General features: G+C 30.2%; 5 protein-coding genes across 5 annotated transcripts; 3 read left to right on the top strand and 2 right to left on the bottom strand.

The window, feature by feature from the left end:
• The first annotated feature begins 238 nt into the window (after nucleotides 1-238).
• On the top strand, nucleotides 239-5,444 carry Tsp_06600 (putative ATP-dependent RNA helicase DDX56). Its single transcript, XM_003378622.1, has 21 exons — nucleotides 239-364; nucleotides 392-553; nucleotides 624-778; nucleotides 827-997; nucleotides 1,059-1,214; nucleotides 1,555-1,665; nucleotides 1,720-1,833; nucleotides 2,677-2,774; nucleotides 2,839-2,909; nucleotides 2,965-3,054; nucleotides 3,108-3,213; nucleotides 3,282-3,445; nucleotides 3,520-3,551; nucleotides 3,685-3,854; nucleotides 3,906-4,173; nucleotides 4,250-4,424; nucleotides 4,493-4,615; nucleotides 4,796-4,881; nucleotides 4,939-5,040; nucleotides 5,132-5,250; nucleotides 5,314-5,444. Exons 1-21 carry the CDS (start codon nucleotides 239-241, stop codon nucleotides 5,442-5,444), a joined length of 2,730 nt encoding a protein of 909 aa, XP_003378670.1.
• Nucleotides 5,445-6,720: 1,276 nt separating this feature from the next.
• Tsp_06601 (cysteine-rich hydrophobic domain 2 protein) lies at nucleotides 6,721-8,369 on the top strand. The gene is made up of 4 exons (XM_003378621.1): nucleotides 6,721-6,830; nucleotides 7,453-7,507; nucleotides 7,570-7,641; nucleotides 8,319-8,369. The coding sequence occupies exons 1-4, from the start codon at nucleotides 6,721-6,723 to the stop codon at nucleotides 8,367-8,369; spliced, it is 288 nt and encodes a 95-aa protein (XP_003378669.1).
• A 3,729-nt stretch (nucleotides 8,370-12,098) lies between these two features.
• On the top strand, nucleotides 12,099-13,482 carry Tsp_06602 (retinoblastoma-binding protein 6). Its single transcript, XM_003378620.1, has 6 exons — nucleotides 12,099-12,165; nucleotides 12,333-12,523; nucleotides 12,620-12,724; nucleotides 12,900-12,965; nucleotides 13,093-13,161; nucleotides 13,447-13,482. Exons 1-6 carry the CDS (start codon nucleotides 12,099-12,101, stop codon nucleotides 13,480-13,482), a joined length of 534 nt encoding a protein of 177 aa, XP_003378668.1.
• Nucleotides 13,483-13,922: 440 nt separating this feature from the next.
• Nucleotides 13,923-15,580, bottom strand: Tsp_06603 (retinoblastoma-binding protein 6). Its single transcript, XM_003378619.1, has 6 exons — nucleotides 15,487-15,580; nucleotides 15,316-15,401; nucleotides 15,056-15,094; nucleotides 14,684-14,710; nucleotides 14,518-14,651; nucleotides 13,923-14,301 (listed from the first exon to the last, which is right to left on the bottom strand). Exons 1-6 carry the CDS (start codon nucleotides 15,578-15,580, stop codon nucleotides 13,923-13,925), a joined length of 759 nt encoding a protein of 252 aa, XP_003378667.1.
• A 2,179-nt stretch (nucleotides 15,581-17,759) lies between these two features.
• Nucleotides 17,760-18,725, bottom strand: Tsp_06604 (Tau-tubulin kinase 1). The gene has a single exon (XM_003378618.1). The coding sequence runs from the start codon at nucleotides 18,723-18,725 to the stop codon at nucleotides 17,760-17,762; it is 966 nt and encodes a 321-aa protein (XP_003378666.1).
• Between the last annotated feature and the right edge of the window lie 39 nt (nucleotides 18,726-18,764).

Genomic DNA, 18,764 nt, shown 5'->3' with positions numbered 1-18,764 from the left:
TTTTTTACAAAAAGATAATGAATAACAGAAGCTAATTTATAAAAGAGGATCCCGTAGAATTATCAGAACTAATATTAATGATTCAAAAGTAACGATAATTTTAAAATTATATAAAAACAGTTATAAATTTAAATAATTTTTTTATGATACAAATCTACAGTATTCTTTGGCAAAGATAAGTAGGTGATACTGTTACAGTGTGGCAGCTTCTTTATTATTTTAACGGATATTTTAAAAGATGAAGAATTTACGGGGAACGACTTTTAATTCATTTAACTTAGACTATCGTATTCTTAAGGTAATGAATTATTATCCGTACATGTTTCATGAAAGATATTTTGAAGTGCTGCGTGTTGCACAAATGGTTAATGATAATTTTATTTTAATGTAGGCGGTGAAGTTGCTTGGTTGGAAAAAGCCTACTTTGATTCAAGAGAAATTTATTCCATTAGCTTTGCAAGGTAAAGACATCGTTTCACGAGCACGAACTGGATCAGGGAAAACTGCAGCATTTTCAATTCCAATAATACAAAAAATTTTGGAAGAAAAACAAGTACAGTTGTTTCTGCTTTTCATTTTGATCTTTAATCTAAATTTCAAAAGTGCATTTGTATTTTTTAAAGTCATCTGGCATGCAATGCATACGTGCTGTTGTACTTGCTCCATCCAGAGAACTTGCTAAACAACTGTGCGACCATATTAATAGCCTTTGCCAGTTTCTTACCCCAGAAATCCAGTGCGTCGATCTTGTGATTGCAGAGCATGCTGTAGCCCAACGGTACAACTACTTTTTGAAGAAAAGATATTTCAATTTGATTTTTTTTAGATTTTCGTTGAATTCTAATCCAGACATCGTTGTCAGTACTCCAAGTCGACTTTTAGCTCAGCTGAAACAAAACAACTTGTCTCTACGTGAGACACTTAAATATTTTGTAGTTGACGAAGCGGATTTAGTGCTTTCTTATGGATATGAATCTGAAATCACAGAAATTATTAGGTTGTTTTTTTTTATCTTGTCAAACATTTGACGGACTCATTCAGATGTTTGCATTTATTAGCTATTTACCTAATAATTATCAAGCATTTTTGACATCTGCTACTATGAATGAAAACGTGAAGTTATTGAAAAAATTGACTTTGCACAACGCAGTGATTTTGAAGATTGAAGAAGCTCAGCTTCCTGCTGCAGATCAATTAACACAATACCACATAAGGTAATGTTACTGTTTAAAATTGTTTTCTGTTTGAAGCGACTGCTTGAAATTATAGTTGCAATGAAGATGAGAAATTTGTTATTTTATGCACTCTTTTCAAGCTGAAATTAATCAAAGGAAAAACAGTTATATTTGTGGACACTATCGACCGCTGTTTTAAGTAATTTGTTATGACAGTTCACATTGAAGTTGTAGTTTTTCATTTGTGTTTGCTTTAGATTGAAACTATTTTTGAACACTTTTGGAATAACGGTTGTGATTTTAAATTCTGAACTGCCATTAAATTCAAGGTACGTTAATGTTTTAATGCTGATGCTTCTTTTATAAAGGATTTTTTCAGATGCCACATTGTGCAACAGTTTAACAGCGGTTTGTACGACACTATTATTGCCAGTGATGAAATTTCTGTAGAAAGCCCTGAAGAGAGGAAGCAGAGTGGAACGATTATTAAGTGAGTTAGCCGTTTGTCAAAATTTATAATTTCATTCTTTGTTACTGTTTTTAGGCTTGAAAAGAAAGAATCAACAGCTTCACGTGGAATTGATTTTAATCAGATATCAAATGTGATTAATTTTGATTTTCCTAAAACGGTTGAAGAGTATATCCATCGTGTTGGAAGGTGACTGACTTTGACTGATCTCATTTTATTTAAATATTTAATCGTATTGTGCTTTTCTAAAAGTAAGATTTAAGCAATCTGATGTAGTCGCAGTGTGGCATTTGTGTTTATAGTGTGTTTCTTTGTGATTAGTTTATGTACGATAGAGAAGTTTCTGAACATATAATTTGGGTAAATTGTTTTTTGCTCTATTTTTATTTGTGATAGATAAAAATCTCATTTTGTCTAATTGTAATAATTAATGCATGTTTTGAATTTTTTAAACTGCATTTTAAGTGAATTCCATTGATTAATGCTTTTGAATATATTTTTATATTTTAAATGAAATGAAAGTAATGAATGTTTTATTCGTTTTGCTGAAACAGTCGCTTAAGCTACGGGTGTATTTCTCATGAAGGCTTTCTGTAGATTACTGTAATAATTAGTAAAATAAGGTTACATGATGATAGTATAAGTAATATATTATGTTATTCTAAACAAATTATTTTAATATACTTTTTTGCCGATTAAATTACATTTGTTTTATGGAAATATTGTTTCTGTATGAAACATTCGTTTTACAGATACAGAAACAGTGCAGTGCATTTTTGCTGAGAAATGATTTTTAACGTTATTTCAAAATTGAAAAAGTTGAGATGCGATTTTAAAAAATAAAAATAATGTATTTTATTTGTAAATCTCATCATCTTCATTAAAAATGTAAGACAAATGCTAGAGATGGATTTTATGGATTTTTTTAAAGGTAACATTGTATATGCTAAGTTTGGAAGAATAACAGATGCGAAGTCTACTTCTTTCCGTTAAGTTTGTAAGTTATTCAGTGTTTATGTTTTTGTGTTATAGAACAGCTCGAGCTTGGAATCAGGGTACTGCCCTTTCGTTTTCTACAAAGCGTGAAGCGAAATTTGTATCCAGAGTGAAGAAAGCACTTGCAAAACAATGTATATCATAGCTGTTTCTTTGATGTAATTATTTCTTTTATTATTTTGTTTTCATAATTTATAGATGAAGGGGAATTTTTGAAACCATATCGTATTAATATGGAAGAATTGGACGGCTTTCATTACAGGTGTTTGGTATGATGCATTTTGTTCTGTTGTTTAGTATCAGTATTTGAATGTTTGTTTGAAGGATGCTTTACGTGCGGCTACAACTCTCGCAGTGAAAGAAGCTCGACTGAAAGAAATAAGAGAAGAAGTTTTGAAATCGACAAAGTTGAAAGTATAAATATTTTATATTGTTATTTATTGGTTCAATTATAAATGAATTTTCAGAGTTATTTTGTCGAAAATCCTCGAGATCTGCAGCTGATAAGACACGATAGGATCTTCAAACGGAATCGCAGTCTTAAACATTTAAAGCATGTTCCAGAATATATCGGTGGGTAGTTTTTTTTAAATAAATGATTGCAATGTGAATATCTGGTTTGTTTGAAATTTAATTTTCAGTTCCAAAATCTTTGAGAGGTGTTCCTGTTAAATCTGTTCAAAACGACGACGACGACGACTCTGTTGAACATGAAGAAAAGGATCATTTGAAATCCAGTGACAGAATCACTAAGCCATCCCTGCTGCAGCGTAAGCGGAAAGCGTATCGAGAACGTTGCGCAGCGGTTTGTCATGAAAAATTTTCATTCATCATTACTACTATTGTTTGATAACTTTTTGAAATGAAGCTTTTTTTTAGAAACGAAAGGCCGATCCTTTGGAATCATTCAAGTGTTAATTTTCTATTCAATTTTGCAATCTAATAAATTTTGAAGAGAAAAGGAACTTGTCGTTTATCATGCTTCTTATCATATATATATATCCATTGTTATTTTGGATGAATTATTTTCAGATTTTTTTTCAGTTTTTGTTATAATATTATTTCAAGTATATTTTTGTTTTTCAATAAGCCTATATGTGAATATATTGGAGAGAAAAGTGTTGTTGTTATTGTTGTTGTTGATTTTGTTGAATTAAAAATGGCACCCAAAATTCAATACCTCCGATTCAATGATAGTCAAGGTGAAGTGAGCAGTTTTTTTTGAAAACATTTAATATTTTATATTATTAATTTTGTCGTTGAAGATTATTTCATATGTGCATTGAATACCGGCTTGCGAGTTTACAACACAGATCCTTTTATGGAGGTGATTCATCTCGACGAAGCTACAGCTGGCAGTGTTAAATTGTGTTGTCTTTTGCAACGCAGCAATATAGTGGCGTTGGTTTGCAACGGACCGAATGGAAAATTTTCAGAAAATTCAGTTGTCATCTGGGATGATAAAAAGAGGAAATTTATTTTGGAAATTGAATGTCCATCTGAAGTGGTTGCCGTGCGCATGTCTGCAGCGAAGTGAGAATAATAATAATAATAATATTGAATTTTTATTATGCAAATTATTATTGTTATAATTTTTATTTGTTTTCAGTTTGATCATTGTTCTGCTTTCTGAAGTTCATGTTTATACATTTCCTGGTCAGCCGAATTTGATAGCCAGCTTTGATACACGCGATAATCCAAAAGGCATTTGCTCGATGAATTCAGATCCGGAGGTGGAATATTTTGCTTTTCCAGGGCATCGTATTGGCACTCTGCTGTTACTGGTATGATTGTTGCTGTTGTGAATTTTTGAAATTTTAATTTTTAATAGATGAATGATTGTCGTTTGTAGAATTTGAAGCAATTGACTCAGTCAGAATCTACCTCTCCTTTGTCTATCAAAGCGCACAGCTCAGACATTGCATGCATATCATTGAACAATGCAGCTAATTTAGTCGCCACAGCGTCTGAAAAAGTAATTCCTATTTTATATTCGTGAGATATTTAAATTTAAAAGTTACTTGTAAAAAATGACCACAAGTAAAAATAATGAGAACGTTCTTCACGAAAATACTCTTAATATTTTTATGCGTATTCTTTTTCAGTTGATAAGAATAATTAATTAATTCTTTCTTTCTTTTTTTGAAATTTTTAGGGAACACTGATTCGCATTTTTAACGTTCAGAAGAAAATGAAAATTTTGGAATTTAGGCGTGGCTCTGATCCAGCTTTAATTTACAGGTGAAATATTATTTGAAAATTGTTGTGTAAAATGTGTGATTAATCGTTTTTTTTCAGTATCAAATTCAGCTTGGATTCGTCATTTCTTTGTACTACTAGTGACAAAGGAACGATACACATCTTTTCTGTCAAAGATCCAAACTTAAATCAACGCTCAACGTATATTTTGCAGATTAAATGAATTTTTCTTTATTTTTTTCTTTTTTTTTGAAATATTGTCTTTTCATTTGTAGTGTTTAATTTTTTGTAGGTTGCAAAAAGTTGGCATCAGTGGCGCATACGCTGAATCTCAATGGGCTTTAGCAAAATTTTCTGTTGGTTCCAAGTATCCTTGCTATTGTTGTTTTGGCAAAGAATCCACAGTGATTGGTGATTGAAGTGCAATGTATTATAATTTGAAGTAAATTTTCAACAAAGATGGTTGTGTTTCAGCGGTTTGTATGGACGGCTCTTACTACAAATTGGGATACGATGACAGCGGTACTTGCACACAGCTTGAATATGAATTTTTTCTCGGAACCACCGAAGACACTAATTTTTGGGCTAGTTACAAAGAAGAATAATATCATGTATTCATTTTGTCGTTTTTCTCTTCAACGCATCGTGTTTATTGCAATATTGTAAAAGTGCTTTTCAATTTCTGGAATTTAGCTGAACTTTAATATCATGCTATTTTTTTGCATATTTTTAAAACGTTTTACAGCATATATTCTTGTTTGTCTTTTAATTGCACTCTGCGCTGCCAACAGATGGAAAGCAACTTTTGTATGACTTTTTGATGTGAAACTGTGGCCTTCATTCAACTAACATTTTGTAATAATTTAAGCATATGATAAATTTGCTTGCAACGCTGTAAATATTTCAATTTTCCATTCGCTGCTAAATTTTCAGAAATTAAACTATGAATTGAGTTTTTTGAAAATTTTTTCTTTCCCTTATTAATTTCAGCGAATGTTTTTTATCTCTCCCATTTGTTTTCTACAGCAAATTTCGAAAAAGAACTATTACTGTTAATAAACAGTGCGTAAAGAATTTTATAAAACAAGAAAACTAGCTGATGTGAAAGCAAAGTACATTTTGCTAATATTAAAAGAGAACATAGTTGATTCAATTATTGAATAGAAAAATTAAAAAATTAAAATTATGTTAATCATTTTTCAAACATTAGCCAAATAAATTGGCATACTTTACTTTTTTTTGTCTGACCCACAACTTTTGTTGCTGTTTCTTATTTGTCATATTACCGTTAAATTACAAATCTGCTTCATTATAATACATCAAGCATGCAGAATATTATTTGAAGCTCTGTTTATTTATTTGATTCAGTTTTGAAAAAACAGCTTTAAATAATATGCAAAACGTAATTTTTACAGCTAAAACACTCTTACCAATTTCAATTTTGGAGATATCAAACAACTGCTCTAGCAATACGATAGATGAATTTGCGCAATTATCATGTTTGATAAAATGTAAAATGAAATTTTTTTCCAGAACTTCAATGCCATCAGCATTTCAAAATAATTTTTGACTTTTATTTTTAGAAGAATCACAATTTACTTACCCTATCAAAATTTCATTCGAAACAAATATTGCTTGATTTTTTATATAAACATTTGTCTTCAATTTTTGATAATTGTTCTTGATCATCAAAATATTAGTACTGTACCTTCGAGTTCAATACATAAATAAGAGTGCTCCTTTTTACGCAGCCAGTTGAGTGATCACACAGCTGATTACTAAACTCGGGCTGTTATGCATTATTTTTTGTTTGACTGTGCAAGTTTTGCGGATATTTGTCAATTTTTCATCTATCTGTTCGAGTGAGACTGTTCAGGAGTGATGCCTGATTTCGACGTCATTGAAACTTTTGAAGATTTGGAAAACATTCCTACTACAGAAGTTCTTTCTCCTGATCCAATTGTTATAAAAGGAAATGGAAATATTACTTTGTAAGTGATTGTTTAATTCAAGTAATTCACAACAATTTTTGCAATATACAATTCTGTGTATACGTTGTATTGCTCTCTGGATGCAATATAATATATTTTTTTTCCTTTTAAACTTTCCTATATATGATGATTTTCATGTTTTATAAAATTGTGCAGAATATTATTTTTGTGAAAATATTTTGTTATTTTTTATTTCGCATTAATCTTTTTTCTAACAGATTTTATAATTTCAAAAAGTTTGATATTTTCTTTTATTTTTTTAAGTGACTTTTAGTTTTGTTTATGTGTATCTGTTCATCTGCATCGATATTTCTTCGATCAATTAATTGCTATCTATAGTGGAAATGTTTTTTTCCTTTATACATCTTTACATGCAGATGTATACATATTTCTGTGTGTGTGTGTGTGTGTGTATGTGTATGCATATGATGACCGATTCTATTGATCGTCTTTTTCCTTCTCAAGATAAGACTTTGTCAAGCATGTTTTATTATTGGTGCTCTGTGTGCGGGTCAATCGCTATAAAATAAATCTTCTACCCATTTATTTTTTGTCTCGTTTGTAGTTTTGGTATTTCTTTTAGAGAAATTATAGATGGATAAAAATTCAATTTTGATTGTAGATTTGGTTTGAGCAGTCGATTTGACAGTGTATTTCCACCAAAGCTTGTCGGAAAAGTTAGTATTAGAACGGCAAAATATTATTATATTGTTGATACATTGAATAATGTTTCTTTCAGGTCGCCCCGGAAGAATTTAATGCAACTATTTGTCGTATTAACAGAGTATTGCAGAAGAGCATATCCGTCAATGTGAGGTGGCTGCTGTTTGGTTGTATATGTTGCTGTTGCACGTTGAGCTGTTCGCTGTGGCCTGTAGTTTGCTTGAGTCGTCGTGTATGTTTTAAATTTGAATAAACTAACCAATTGAATATAAAAAAGAACTATTTCTCTCCTCAACAGACCATTCGAACGATAGAGAAGTTGTTAGACTGGGAGAATGCTCATCTTTATTACAAGGTAATGTATTTGATTAAAATTTAATACTAAGTTGATCATTTATTTAAAGTTGGATATTTTGGAGTTTTGTTGTTTTTATCGCGTTTACTTCCTTTTTACGTCACTCTCAAATAATACATTCGTGGAAATTTTTCATTATTATTTTTCATGATCACACGCTGAAGCGGCTCGCGACAAATGAATGAATGCATCATGTGATAAATGTGTTGCCAAAGCAGCTCGTTATTAAAATCGACCTGTCAGATGGAATTCTATTTTGAAATTGTTGCAAATTATTTTTAAATAAAAAGATGAATTTAATATTTTCGTTCTCTGATTTCGTTTTGTTTGTTTCAGCTAGGCTTACAATGGAAGCTACATCGAACAAAATGCGAGTCGAACAACATGACCGAATATGTATGCAGTAATTTTCTTCTTCGTATAACTTAAATGAAGATTATTATTATTTTTACTTTAAACCTTTATTTCAGGTACTTTGGATTGATTTTCTTCCAAAGCAATTCCTTCTTCATCCAGACTGACAATGGGATTTTTCTTTTCTCTCTGTGACATTCTCATTTTTAAATTTTGAATTATCATCGCCAAACAAGTGTTGTCTAGTCAGGTGTCTCCCACTGTTCATTCATTCATTCTTTCTTTATTATTCTTATTAAAATCGACATAATTACTGCTTGCTATATACCTTGTTCTTTCAATGTTCGTTTTTATTCAATGAAATGCCACTTTTATTTTTCTTTTCATTCTCTTCCTCCATTCATCCTGTGTAACATTGTCGTCACTTCCGGGAGCGACTGTACGTTTTGTTGACAACAACAGCAACAGCTGAAAGTCATCCAAGCCTGGTAAAAGTTCCAGATGTGGTACATCAAGTGCATTTTCTTTTGGAGGACGTTGATTTTTATTTTAATATTTTTCCATCGCAATTTCCATGCATTGCCTTTTTGAAAAACAGTGAAATTCATATTTAATACAAGAGAAAATGTTCTTGCCGTGACGTGATGAAAAATTCAATTCAAGGAAAAGCTTAACTTCAACTATGCCTGTTTTTTTATCATTCAGTTATGAAATAAATTTTAAATAAAAAAATAGATTGTGTTTTCTGTATTTGTCACAGTAAACAAACAAATTCATCATGTACAAATGCCATTCCATTATATACAACATTTAGTAAATTTGAATAAATCGAAATTTACGTATGAAACAAAATTGTTCAACAAATTATTGAATTGAAAACATTTTTTTTCAATTTCCTGCTTTCATCGATACTTCCTTTTTCTTAATTAAATGATACATATACAATTTAAACATAATTATCATTACATGATGAATAAATTGAAACAAACAAATATTGAAAGATTTCCACTTGCATGGCATGGCAGCTGTTCATTTTTACTTTCGTGACTTTTATTTATTATAATAATTATTTTCAATTTTCACTGCAATAAATAAATACATGTCAGAAACAAAAATCAACATTATTTTTCGACCAATTTTTTGAAACTTCAGTTATAATAAAAGTGACCAATCATAATTCCATTTTTTATATTCGACAAATTGAAAACAACAACTGCTGCATTATTTTTCGTTTAACAAAAAAATTATTCTAACATGTTCTATTTTTAAATTTCTTCTGCTAGTCCTTTATGAATTATAACTAAAAACCAATTTAAAATTTTTTTGCGTTTCATATCAAATCGAACGAACATATATAGCACATTCCGAAGTCGTCAAAAGTTCACCTTTCATTGCTGTCGTACAGATAAATGCACTAATTTTATTCAACCATTCTTGATTATCATCAAATTTTTTTATAATTAGCTTTTTAAAAAAATAATATATATATTATACATATGTTAATTGTAAATGAATTGTGAAATCAACTTTTCTGAAGAAATGAAACTTCTCAAAATACACTACGTAAATATTTGTTGTTTCCATATTTGGCAGAACATTCAAGTGGACGTATTTGCCTAAAAATTTCTTTTTCAATACTTGTAAAAATTTTTTCTACAAGTCATCATGTTCAAAATGTACTTTTAATTTAAATAAAACAGATGCTTGATATTTAATAATGCTTCATCGTGAACAGATGTCTTCAATGTCGGTTGTCATTTTCATTTATCAAATTTTACACATCATCTGCAGCATCATAATTGATTGCAATCATTGATCCGTCACTTTGGCTATCCACTTTTTTGTTTGAATTGAACAAAACTCATTTCTCAGTAATTATTCAATTTTGTCATTATTCATCTGTAAAATATTTTCTCCTCTGCAACGAAGACTGTCGAGTGTACATCACATTTTACAAAATTCGGGAAAATTCACAATAAAATCGAACAAAATCTAACTTGAAAATTTTATTCTCAAAACACTTTCATTCTTCAACATTCACTTTCATAACAAGCACCTGGAACTGTACATTCGTGCATGCTTTGTGAAGAGAAAATATTTGTTTTGAAAAATCTATTTACCATATATTCTTCGCTGAACAAAATTCTCGGATAGTATGATAAAAAACAAATATAACAAGCTAACGCTTCAGCTATTTCTTTACCTTCAACAATTGGAAAGCTTCAAATTTTTTCTTTTACAGTACTTCAAAATTTAAAATAATAAGTGCTTTTTTAATTTTATGCTTTTAATTCAGAGTATAATTTAAATTAATTCTCAATAACAGTAGTTTATACAAAACTGAAACAAAAATTACCTTAAATCTTCAACTGTGTTCTGAGTAAATTGTGCACAATGATTTCTTGAACTTGACAATTACTATTACTTTTGTAACTACACTTCAAATCATTCTATAATTAAATTACTCCTCTTTTGCCTATTCATTTACGTTTCTTTTATGCAATTTTATTTATATTCCAATAATATAAAATGAAAATTCCGTATTTGTATTTTTTTACATTATATTTACTTTATTTTGAATAATCAACACATCAACCATTAATGTGACAACAATATTACAAATATATGTATGCATTATTATTATTATTAGGTATTTCATTATTTTATTTTGAAATATTATAATTGTTTATTAAAAACAATTCTCACTGATTGTAACGTGCTGGCTTTATCTTTCAACTGAATTCCCATCTTCATCTTCCTGCTCTGTCGTTGTTGTTGAGCCAGTCTTAGGCATTACGTGTCAATGACAAGACATAACACAGGATATGACTATTTTCTCATTAATAATAGCACACTGTAAAATAGTCAACATACTAACAGGCCAGCGCTGCACACGACGGCACAAAACAAACCAACTGACTTCTCAGATTACTTCCTTTCATCCTGGTCTGATCGTGTGTCTACTTGATGCTTGCTGGTCCTCACCTTGGATGGAGAAAAAAAGTCCATCATATCCAGATGAACGGATCGAATTACCAGTTGGATGTTGACAGCATACTGGCCATTAGTGACATCCCGCAGCAGCATCAAATTTCACAGTGCCGCTTCAGGATTGTAACAGGGTTGACAAGCTTGCAACGGAGATGACCAGCAGATTAAATCAAGCTTTAAGTTACTTACTGTTCCCATAATAAATAATAAAAATACAATAATTTTTTAAAAAATTTTATTTGTGAATAAAATCAAAAACATTAGACAATTAATTTATGATGAGATTGAAATCATATTATCTAAACTAGAACAAAATTATTTTATGATCAATAATAAATGAGGCATTAAAAATAAACAAAAAATGATTTTTTTAGTTAATTAAGAAATTTCGGATTCAATTTAAGGACGGTTAAAAAATTTGAAATCAATACGGTTAGTACAGTCCAAGAAAGAAATTGATGGCAAAGCGCAGTGCATAAGCTTCCAAGTATTGTCGGATTTGTTCTCTTCTAATGCCACAACAGATCCAAATGGATAATGGACACCAACTTGTTTCAGATCATTTTCATCCGGCACATTTGCTGTTTTCTTTGTCAAAAATCGGCTGCCTGCATCAAGGGTAGGTGCATGAACAACAAATAATATATTGCACGATGATTTGGTATGCTTGCTCAGAATACTACCAATCACATTGCCGGTACGTGTGTAATATTCTTCTATAGTTTCATTTTTGTATTTTGTTTTCAAATCCTCACAAGTGATCACTGGAAAATAATCAGGATCTACTTCATAACCTTGTACGACCATTTCCAAAGTGCTCAGAAAGTTCAAATTCTCTTCTTTATACCATCCCATATATTCGAACAATCCTGGTTCGATACAAATTTTTGGCTTTGTTTTAGTAAATGCTTTCAACATCCCGTGCGCACTTTGCGCACATCGCAGTGCTGGACTACAGTAGACAGTGTCGAAGTTTATGCAGTTCAATTTTGCCCCTCGTCCAATCAACTGGGATACAAAATAACCAAGTTCAGTAATTGGTGGATCATCATAAAAATCATTAACTCCGTTCAATCGTGGAACCATCGATATTGGCATGTTCATGTCGTACGGTTTGTAATTTCCAGATTCTGTATAAGACAACCGCGTCCAAGCAGGGAAAACGCGATCCATTCGTTCACCATGGCGAGCGAAAAAGACACGTCTACCTGCAGCAGATGCCTGCTCACCCAACGCTGACTGGACAGCAATGCTAGCCTGCTTCATCAATTCTGCTTGTCTTTTTTGCTCTGCTTCATTTATAGGACCTGCCGCTTTGGACGCACCCTGGGTTTTCTTAGCCATGTCCATATCAAGCACGCTGAATTTAGCTTCATAAGCGGTTTCCAATTGGTCATCCATATTTGTGCAGTTTTTTTCAGACTAGGACTCAAAGTGTACAGAAGAAAAAGCAACAACTTCTGTCGTCGGCCAACCTCCTAAACTGATCAATATTTGGTCGAAACTTCCCCTATATTCAAAATATTTTAAAGTTTGAATTGTTTAAAATTAAACAAAATACTTCTCATGCTTTAAATTTGTTTAAAGTTGGTACAGTGATATATCATGAGCATCATTAATTTCCATAAATTAATTATTATTTATATTTCAAGAATTAATAAAAAAATTTTTTTTGACACTAATCATTAATTACTTTTATTTTGTAGTTAGATGAAAGAAAAGAAAATTGTCTTTGGAATTCTTTATGCAATGTGAATTTATGTTATCATGAAGTATTTACTTGTTTGTTTAAGTTTTATTTTATTGAAAATTGTTAAATAATTTTATAATTTACAAATAAAAGTATTATATTAATAATAAATTTCATCAAAACTTTACTTTTTAATAAACTAATTTTAGTTGCTTGTTTTGTTTTCATTTTTACGCATGTCCATATTTCATAGCATATTTTTCTGTAAAGCAAGCGATGTTTGTCTGATTGGCTAGATATACAGTGAAATATACAACAGCAGAAATGTAACTGTTTTAATTTGCAATTCTTTTTTACCTTTTGAATAACCAATAGGAAAGAACATTTCCAAAAATAATTAAATAGTTCAAACTTTTTTTTAATTTAATAGAGAATTTCAGTAATATCACCTGTGATTTTGTATTCATCACTTGGACTAAATTAATATTCAGTTCTTCATTTTTTGCAGTGTGAAAATAAAATTCGTTGCAGTTAAATGTATACTTTACATAAAAATATTCCAGTCCAAAGATAAAAGCTGGTGTGCTGCACAAATATGACACTTGCTGCTTTTAGATAATCGAACAACTGCTATCATATATATGCAGACAGTTGTAACTTTTTTCATTACAAGTTACCTACAGCACAACAGTTGCATGTCTAACGACGCAACTGTTGATATGTCACTTTCTGATGTATTTTATGAAATACTGAAATTGAGAATTTGGATTTCATCGGGTGGGATAGCGCTTAATCTTTTTATGCTTGTAAATATTGTGTGTGCGTGTGTGTGTGTGTGTGTGGAGGAGGAGGGTATTTCAAATTTTAAATTGCATTAAAGAGGTGGTCACTTTACGTTCAATGTAAAACTTTATTTTCAAATAATACAGAAAATTGCATCATTTAAAAGATGCAGTCAAATGTATACTTTTAATCGCAGGCAAGAGATTATAGAAATTAATTTGCAGCACACTAGAAAGGGCAATTAATTTCCAATGAATCATTTCTGGCTGTTCTTTTCTAAATCTTCCTTTTTCTGTTTCAAACGTTCTTTTTCATCATTGTGTCTTTGCTCTTCCTCATCTTTATTTCTTTCGTGCTCTTCGTTCAGTAATTTCTTTGCTTTCTTGTACCTTTCTTTTTCGCCCTTTTTGCCTTCCTTCGTCACATATTTCATTGCTTCTTTGTGTCTCTTTTTTTCTTGTTCAACTGCATCTTTGTGCCTTTGTCTTTCCATATCGGTTTCAACCTTATGCAACAGTTCTTCTTCTTCCATTTCCAATTGTAAATCGCTCAACATTCTTTCTTTCACCAACTTTGGATAGTCCTTCTCGAAATATTTTTGGGCATTCTGAAGCTCCGCCTCTGATTGCAAAACCCTTTTAATAGAAAATTTTCTCAATATAATGAACAATCTCAATAAATACTTTTGTGATTGTGAAAAAATGAAAATTCAAGCATGAAATGAGATGTGTAACATGTGAGCAATAGACTTTGTTTTTCTATTCAGAAATTTATAAAAAATTAATGCAAATGCATATATTAAACTAAATTTAAATTTATGACATTTATTTAAAATCAAAACTTTAACTTACATATCCACACATTTGCTTTTACAGAACTTATAAGCAAGATGCAGTGCATTTATTTCTGATTCTTTAGCTTTTTCCATTTTTTCAAGTTCACCTTTGCACTTTTTTGATGCACAGTAAATACGAGCTACATCTTCCTAAAAAATTTTGTCCTTTGTATTATATTCACCTCATCATCATCAAATTCAACTTTATTCTTTATTCAAATTTTAAGTGTAATTTATTGTTTTTATATTAACTGCTAAATTTTAAAGAAACAACTTTTTTCTGAAATATAATTATTTTATATTGCATCTTGTATTTCATAAAATTTATTAAGTGAAATGAAATGCTTATTAAATTGAAAAATGTTTAGATTATGAAAATGATTGTTATTTTAAATAAAAATGTCGAACATGAATGATGTGAAATCTAACTATCAATTTCTGTTATTGGTTAATTCAATTTCATTTCCCATATATATGTATATTGAATTAAAAGATCTTTATTCTAAACATTGTAAGCATAATTTTAAAAAGTATTTTCAGAACGTGTCACTTACTGGGGAAACAGTGCTACTTTTCACAGGCTGTGATTCTTTCTGAAAAATGTGTAACCATCTTTAAATGTGTAAAAAGTTAATTTAAATACTTTTATGAACAGCAGTTTTTCATATGCGGATATATATAAACATTTCTTTTGCTTCATTTTTTAAGCGAAAACTATACACAAAGTGAAGATTAATTTTAAAAACGAATACTAAAACGTATAAAGTTTTGAATATTTTTTTATGAGTTCAAATTTTAATTTTGTCGAAATAACGTATTTCAAAGAATTAAGCAAATCATTAGCAACACCGATTTCATAAGGAACAATAAAATAATACCATACTGTTTTGAAACAAGAATCTGTTTTATTAATGAATTCAAAATAAATTTTTATACATAATTATTATATACAGAAATATTGAAATTGGAAAAGAAAAATTATTACTTGACTTTCTGAAGGATTTGCTAATACAGCTAAGAGGGCAATGAAAAGTATTGAAAGCATTGTTCAAAGTTGATGTATCTTCTTGGCTGTTCATCACTTAAATAATATCTTTTTTCCTTGCATAAACAGAGAATGTCAACAGTTGAGAAAAGCATAAACTGTTTTATGACAAACAATGCAGTCATTTCAAGCAACTTAATTAATATTTCGCTTGTACAACACATTTTGGAATAAAGCATTTTGCAAGATTCTTTTTTATCAAAATATTACATAAATGTATAATTTGTATGTGTATTATGTGGTTTTTGTTTTCATATAAACAGTAAGCAAAATCAAATACGTGTCGAGCAAATTTGACCAGTGTGTTGCATAAATGTTTACTTTATATGCTTAATGAGGAACATATCAATCTCGTAAAATAACATGATGCGTCTAAATATTAAATTATTTCATAAAAATAAGATTTCTTTATTTTTCAGTTTCTTTTCTCAAATGTTTTTGTTCCTTAAAATCTTTCTAATTAAGTATGATTATAATCTTTGATCATTTATTGCATTATTAAAGAATTCTGTAAGCTTTTCATTATATCACTCAAGTACCCCTATTATGTTTTATAAATAGAAAAATAAATGTACATTTCTTTAAAACTAACTATCATAAATAATAATATGAAATAATAATAAATAAATAAACAGATTTTTCTTGTATTATTGTAAAAATAAATTTTATTCAGGATATAATGCATAATGTAATGCAGATAGTATCGTGTATCTTACTCTTCGCTTTAAAAAGCAATATTTTGAATTTTCTTTCAGATTTTAAGAAATTTGTCTTATCCATTATCTTGTCATTTATTTAATTTCACTGACTGTTTGTACAAATTAAAATATTATTATCTTAACCTTGGTAAAAGCTGCTCCCCATGCTTTTTAATTGGCTAAATCAGTAATTTTTTACATGTCCATGTTGTGTATTAAGATTACAAAAAATTGGGCGTTTTAATTAAACGAATGTAAATTATTAGCATTAATTAAGTGAATTTAAAATTTGCTTTCAAAATTAAAATGCCGCAAAAAATACTTATTATGAACTTAACGTAACATTTCTTATGAATACAACGAAACTTAACGCTTGTAATTTTAAAAAATTTATCTAAATTTAATTGCATTAAACAGAAAAAATTTTCGAAAAAGAAATTAATTTCAAAAAGAAAAACTAAAAAATTGCATATGCACGTTTGCAGCAAGAAATCACCTATATTTTATGCATTTTTTAATTTTGTTGTCATTTTATGCAACTTTTTTCTTAATAATATTTCCGCATTATCAGCAGAAAAGTAACTGCATTATAGTTTTGACAAATCTATGTCATAGTCCATGTGTCAAATGTTCATTTTATTATTGATATTGTGATTATGAAAATATTATGATTATTGCTTATCATATATTACAATGATGAACATATCATAGAATACAAACATGACATCATGGAAGGGATACAGTAACATGTGTCGCATCCAGAACAGGTCAAATCTGTAGCCATAAATAACTGCGCACTTCACGGAAGTAGGTGTATGCAAATACGATAAAGAACATTGCCGACGGTACTTCCTGCAAGCAGTGGGTGCTAGTCAAACCGGGAAGTAATTTCTTTATATAAAACCTCTGTTTCGCAAAGAGTAGATCATTTTTGTTGAAATAAAATTTCACGGAAGAAAGGCGTTGTCATTACTGCACTGTGTGAGTAGTTAAATTTGTAGTAAAAATATACTTTTCTAATAATAATGGTGAAAATTAAAGCAATGATGTGGAAACGGACATCAGCAAATCAAATGGAAAGGTGGTTCATTACTTTGTAATTCTGTTTCATTAATTCAATTACTTTCCAAAAATACCAAAGAAAAATTTACAATTTTTTTTATTACACAATGTATATAAATTTAAGCACGGCTTTTTTGTTCCATATAATATATAAGATTCGATAATTGAATTAGGCAAATAACTTTTCAACAAACAAATCTAAAAACAATTTCAAATTTTCAATGCACCCAGAATTATACTGAATTTGAAAGCATGGTTAAAAAATAAACAGAAATTTATTTCATTTGCAATTAGAAATAAATTTTCATGTCAGCAAACTATTTCCATCTTGCGATGAAGGAAATAATTGTAACTTGAAATTATTATAATTTATATAATTTTAATTTTGTTAAAACAATGATAAGATGTGAATGTGAATTCATTAATTGTTCCGTTCGAACTGATGAACGATAACTATTTGTGGGCAGTTTCTTCGTTCAGTATTTTCTCATATTGCAAGGGCTCATCTTCTGATAAAGAATTCTCCCTCTTCATGGAAAACTTCAGCAGCTTATAAATGCCTTCGTATTCAGGAGCAGAATAATAGGTCATCTGCTTGATAATGTTGAAAATTTGGTGATACTCTTCAGGACAGCCGTTTAATAACACTGCAGGATTTTCAATATGCTCATTCTTCATAGTTTTGTATTGTTCCAATTCTGAAAAGTAATTGCCTGTTGGCGGCATGTCCAGCCAAGGCAACGTACCTGTGGTCATTTGAATTAGCAAATACATCCATGACCACATGTCATCCCGACGAGATTGGTCATCCAAGTTCAGAGCATAAACTGAAGCAAAATTGAAAGTACCCCGAAATCCCGCTTTGGCTCTCGGTCTACGATGTTTTCCATCAGAGCGAAGATACTTCCTCACCGTGCCAAAATCTAACATATAAACATTCCGTAAATTCGGATGCACCCCGATGGCAAAGTTTTGCGGTTTCACGTCTCTGTGAATGAAGCAAATGGTATGCAAATCTTGCAAACCTTCAAGTGCTTGCATGCAGAGATACATTGCGCTGCAACTGTCGAGCTTGCCATTGTCACCGTTCTTCTCTTTCATCACTTGCGAAATATCTTCAAAAGTTTTCCCGACCAACGTTATCACCATGTAGCTGAATTTATCTTTACGACCGCTTCCAAGCAACTGGCAACAGTGTCGAGCATTGTGTTTATTCAGAGATCTCAATACTAATATTTCAACCTTGAGACTTTGGTTGGGATTTTGATCTTCCAACTTCATAGCTTCCAGTTGATCATTTTTCAAATTCAACACCTCATACACATAACCGTAAGTGCCGAATCCCAACAGTTTGGTCAGTTTCCAATTGCCAATTACATCTCCAATTTGCACACTTATATTACTGGTTATCGAAGACATCTTCTGCCATCCAAGCTGCGCCAAGACGTCCAACAAAAC

Source organism: Trichinella spiralis (assembly GCF_000181795.1).
Source record: "Trichinella spiralis strain ISS 195 chromosome Unknown Scfld4, whole genome shotgun sequence".
NCBI classification, from domain to species: domain Eukaryota; kingdom Metazoa; phylum Nematoda; class Enoplea; order Trichinellida; family Trichinellidae; genus Trichinella; species Trichinella spiralis.
The sequence above is the reverse complement of the archived record's forward strand: the minus strand, read 5'-3'. Positions and strand labels throughout refer to the sequence as shown.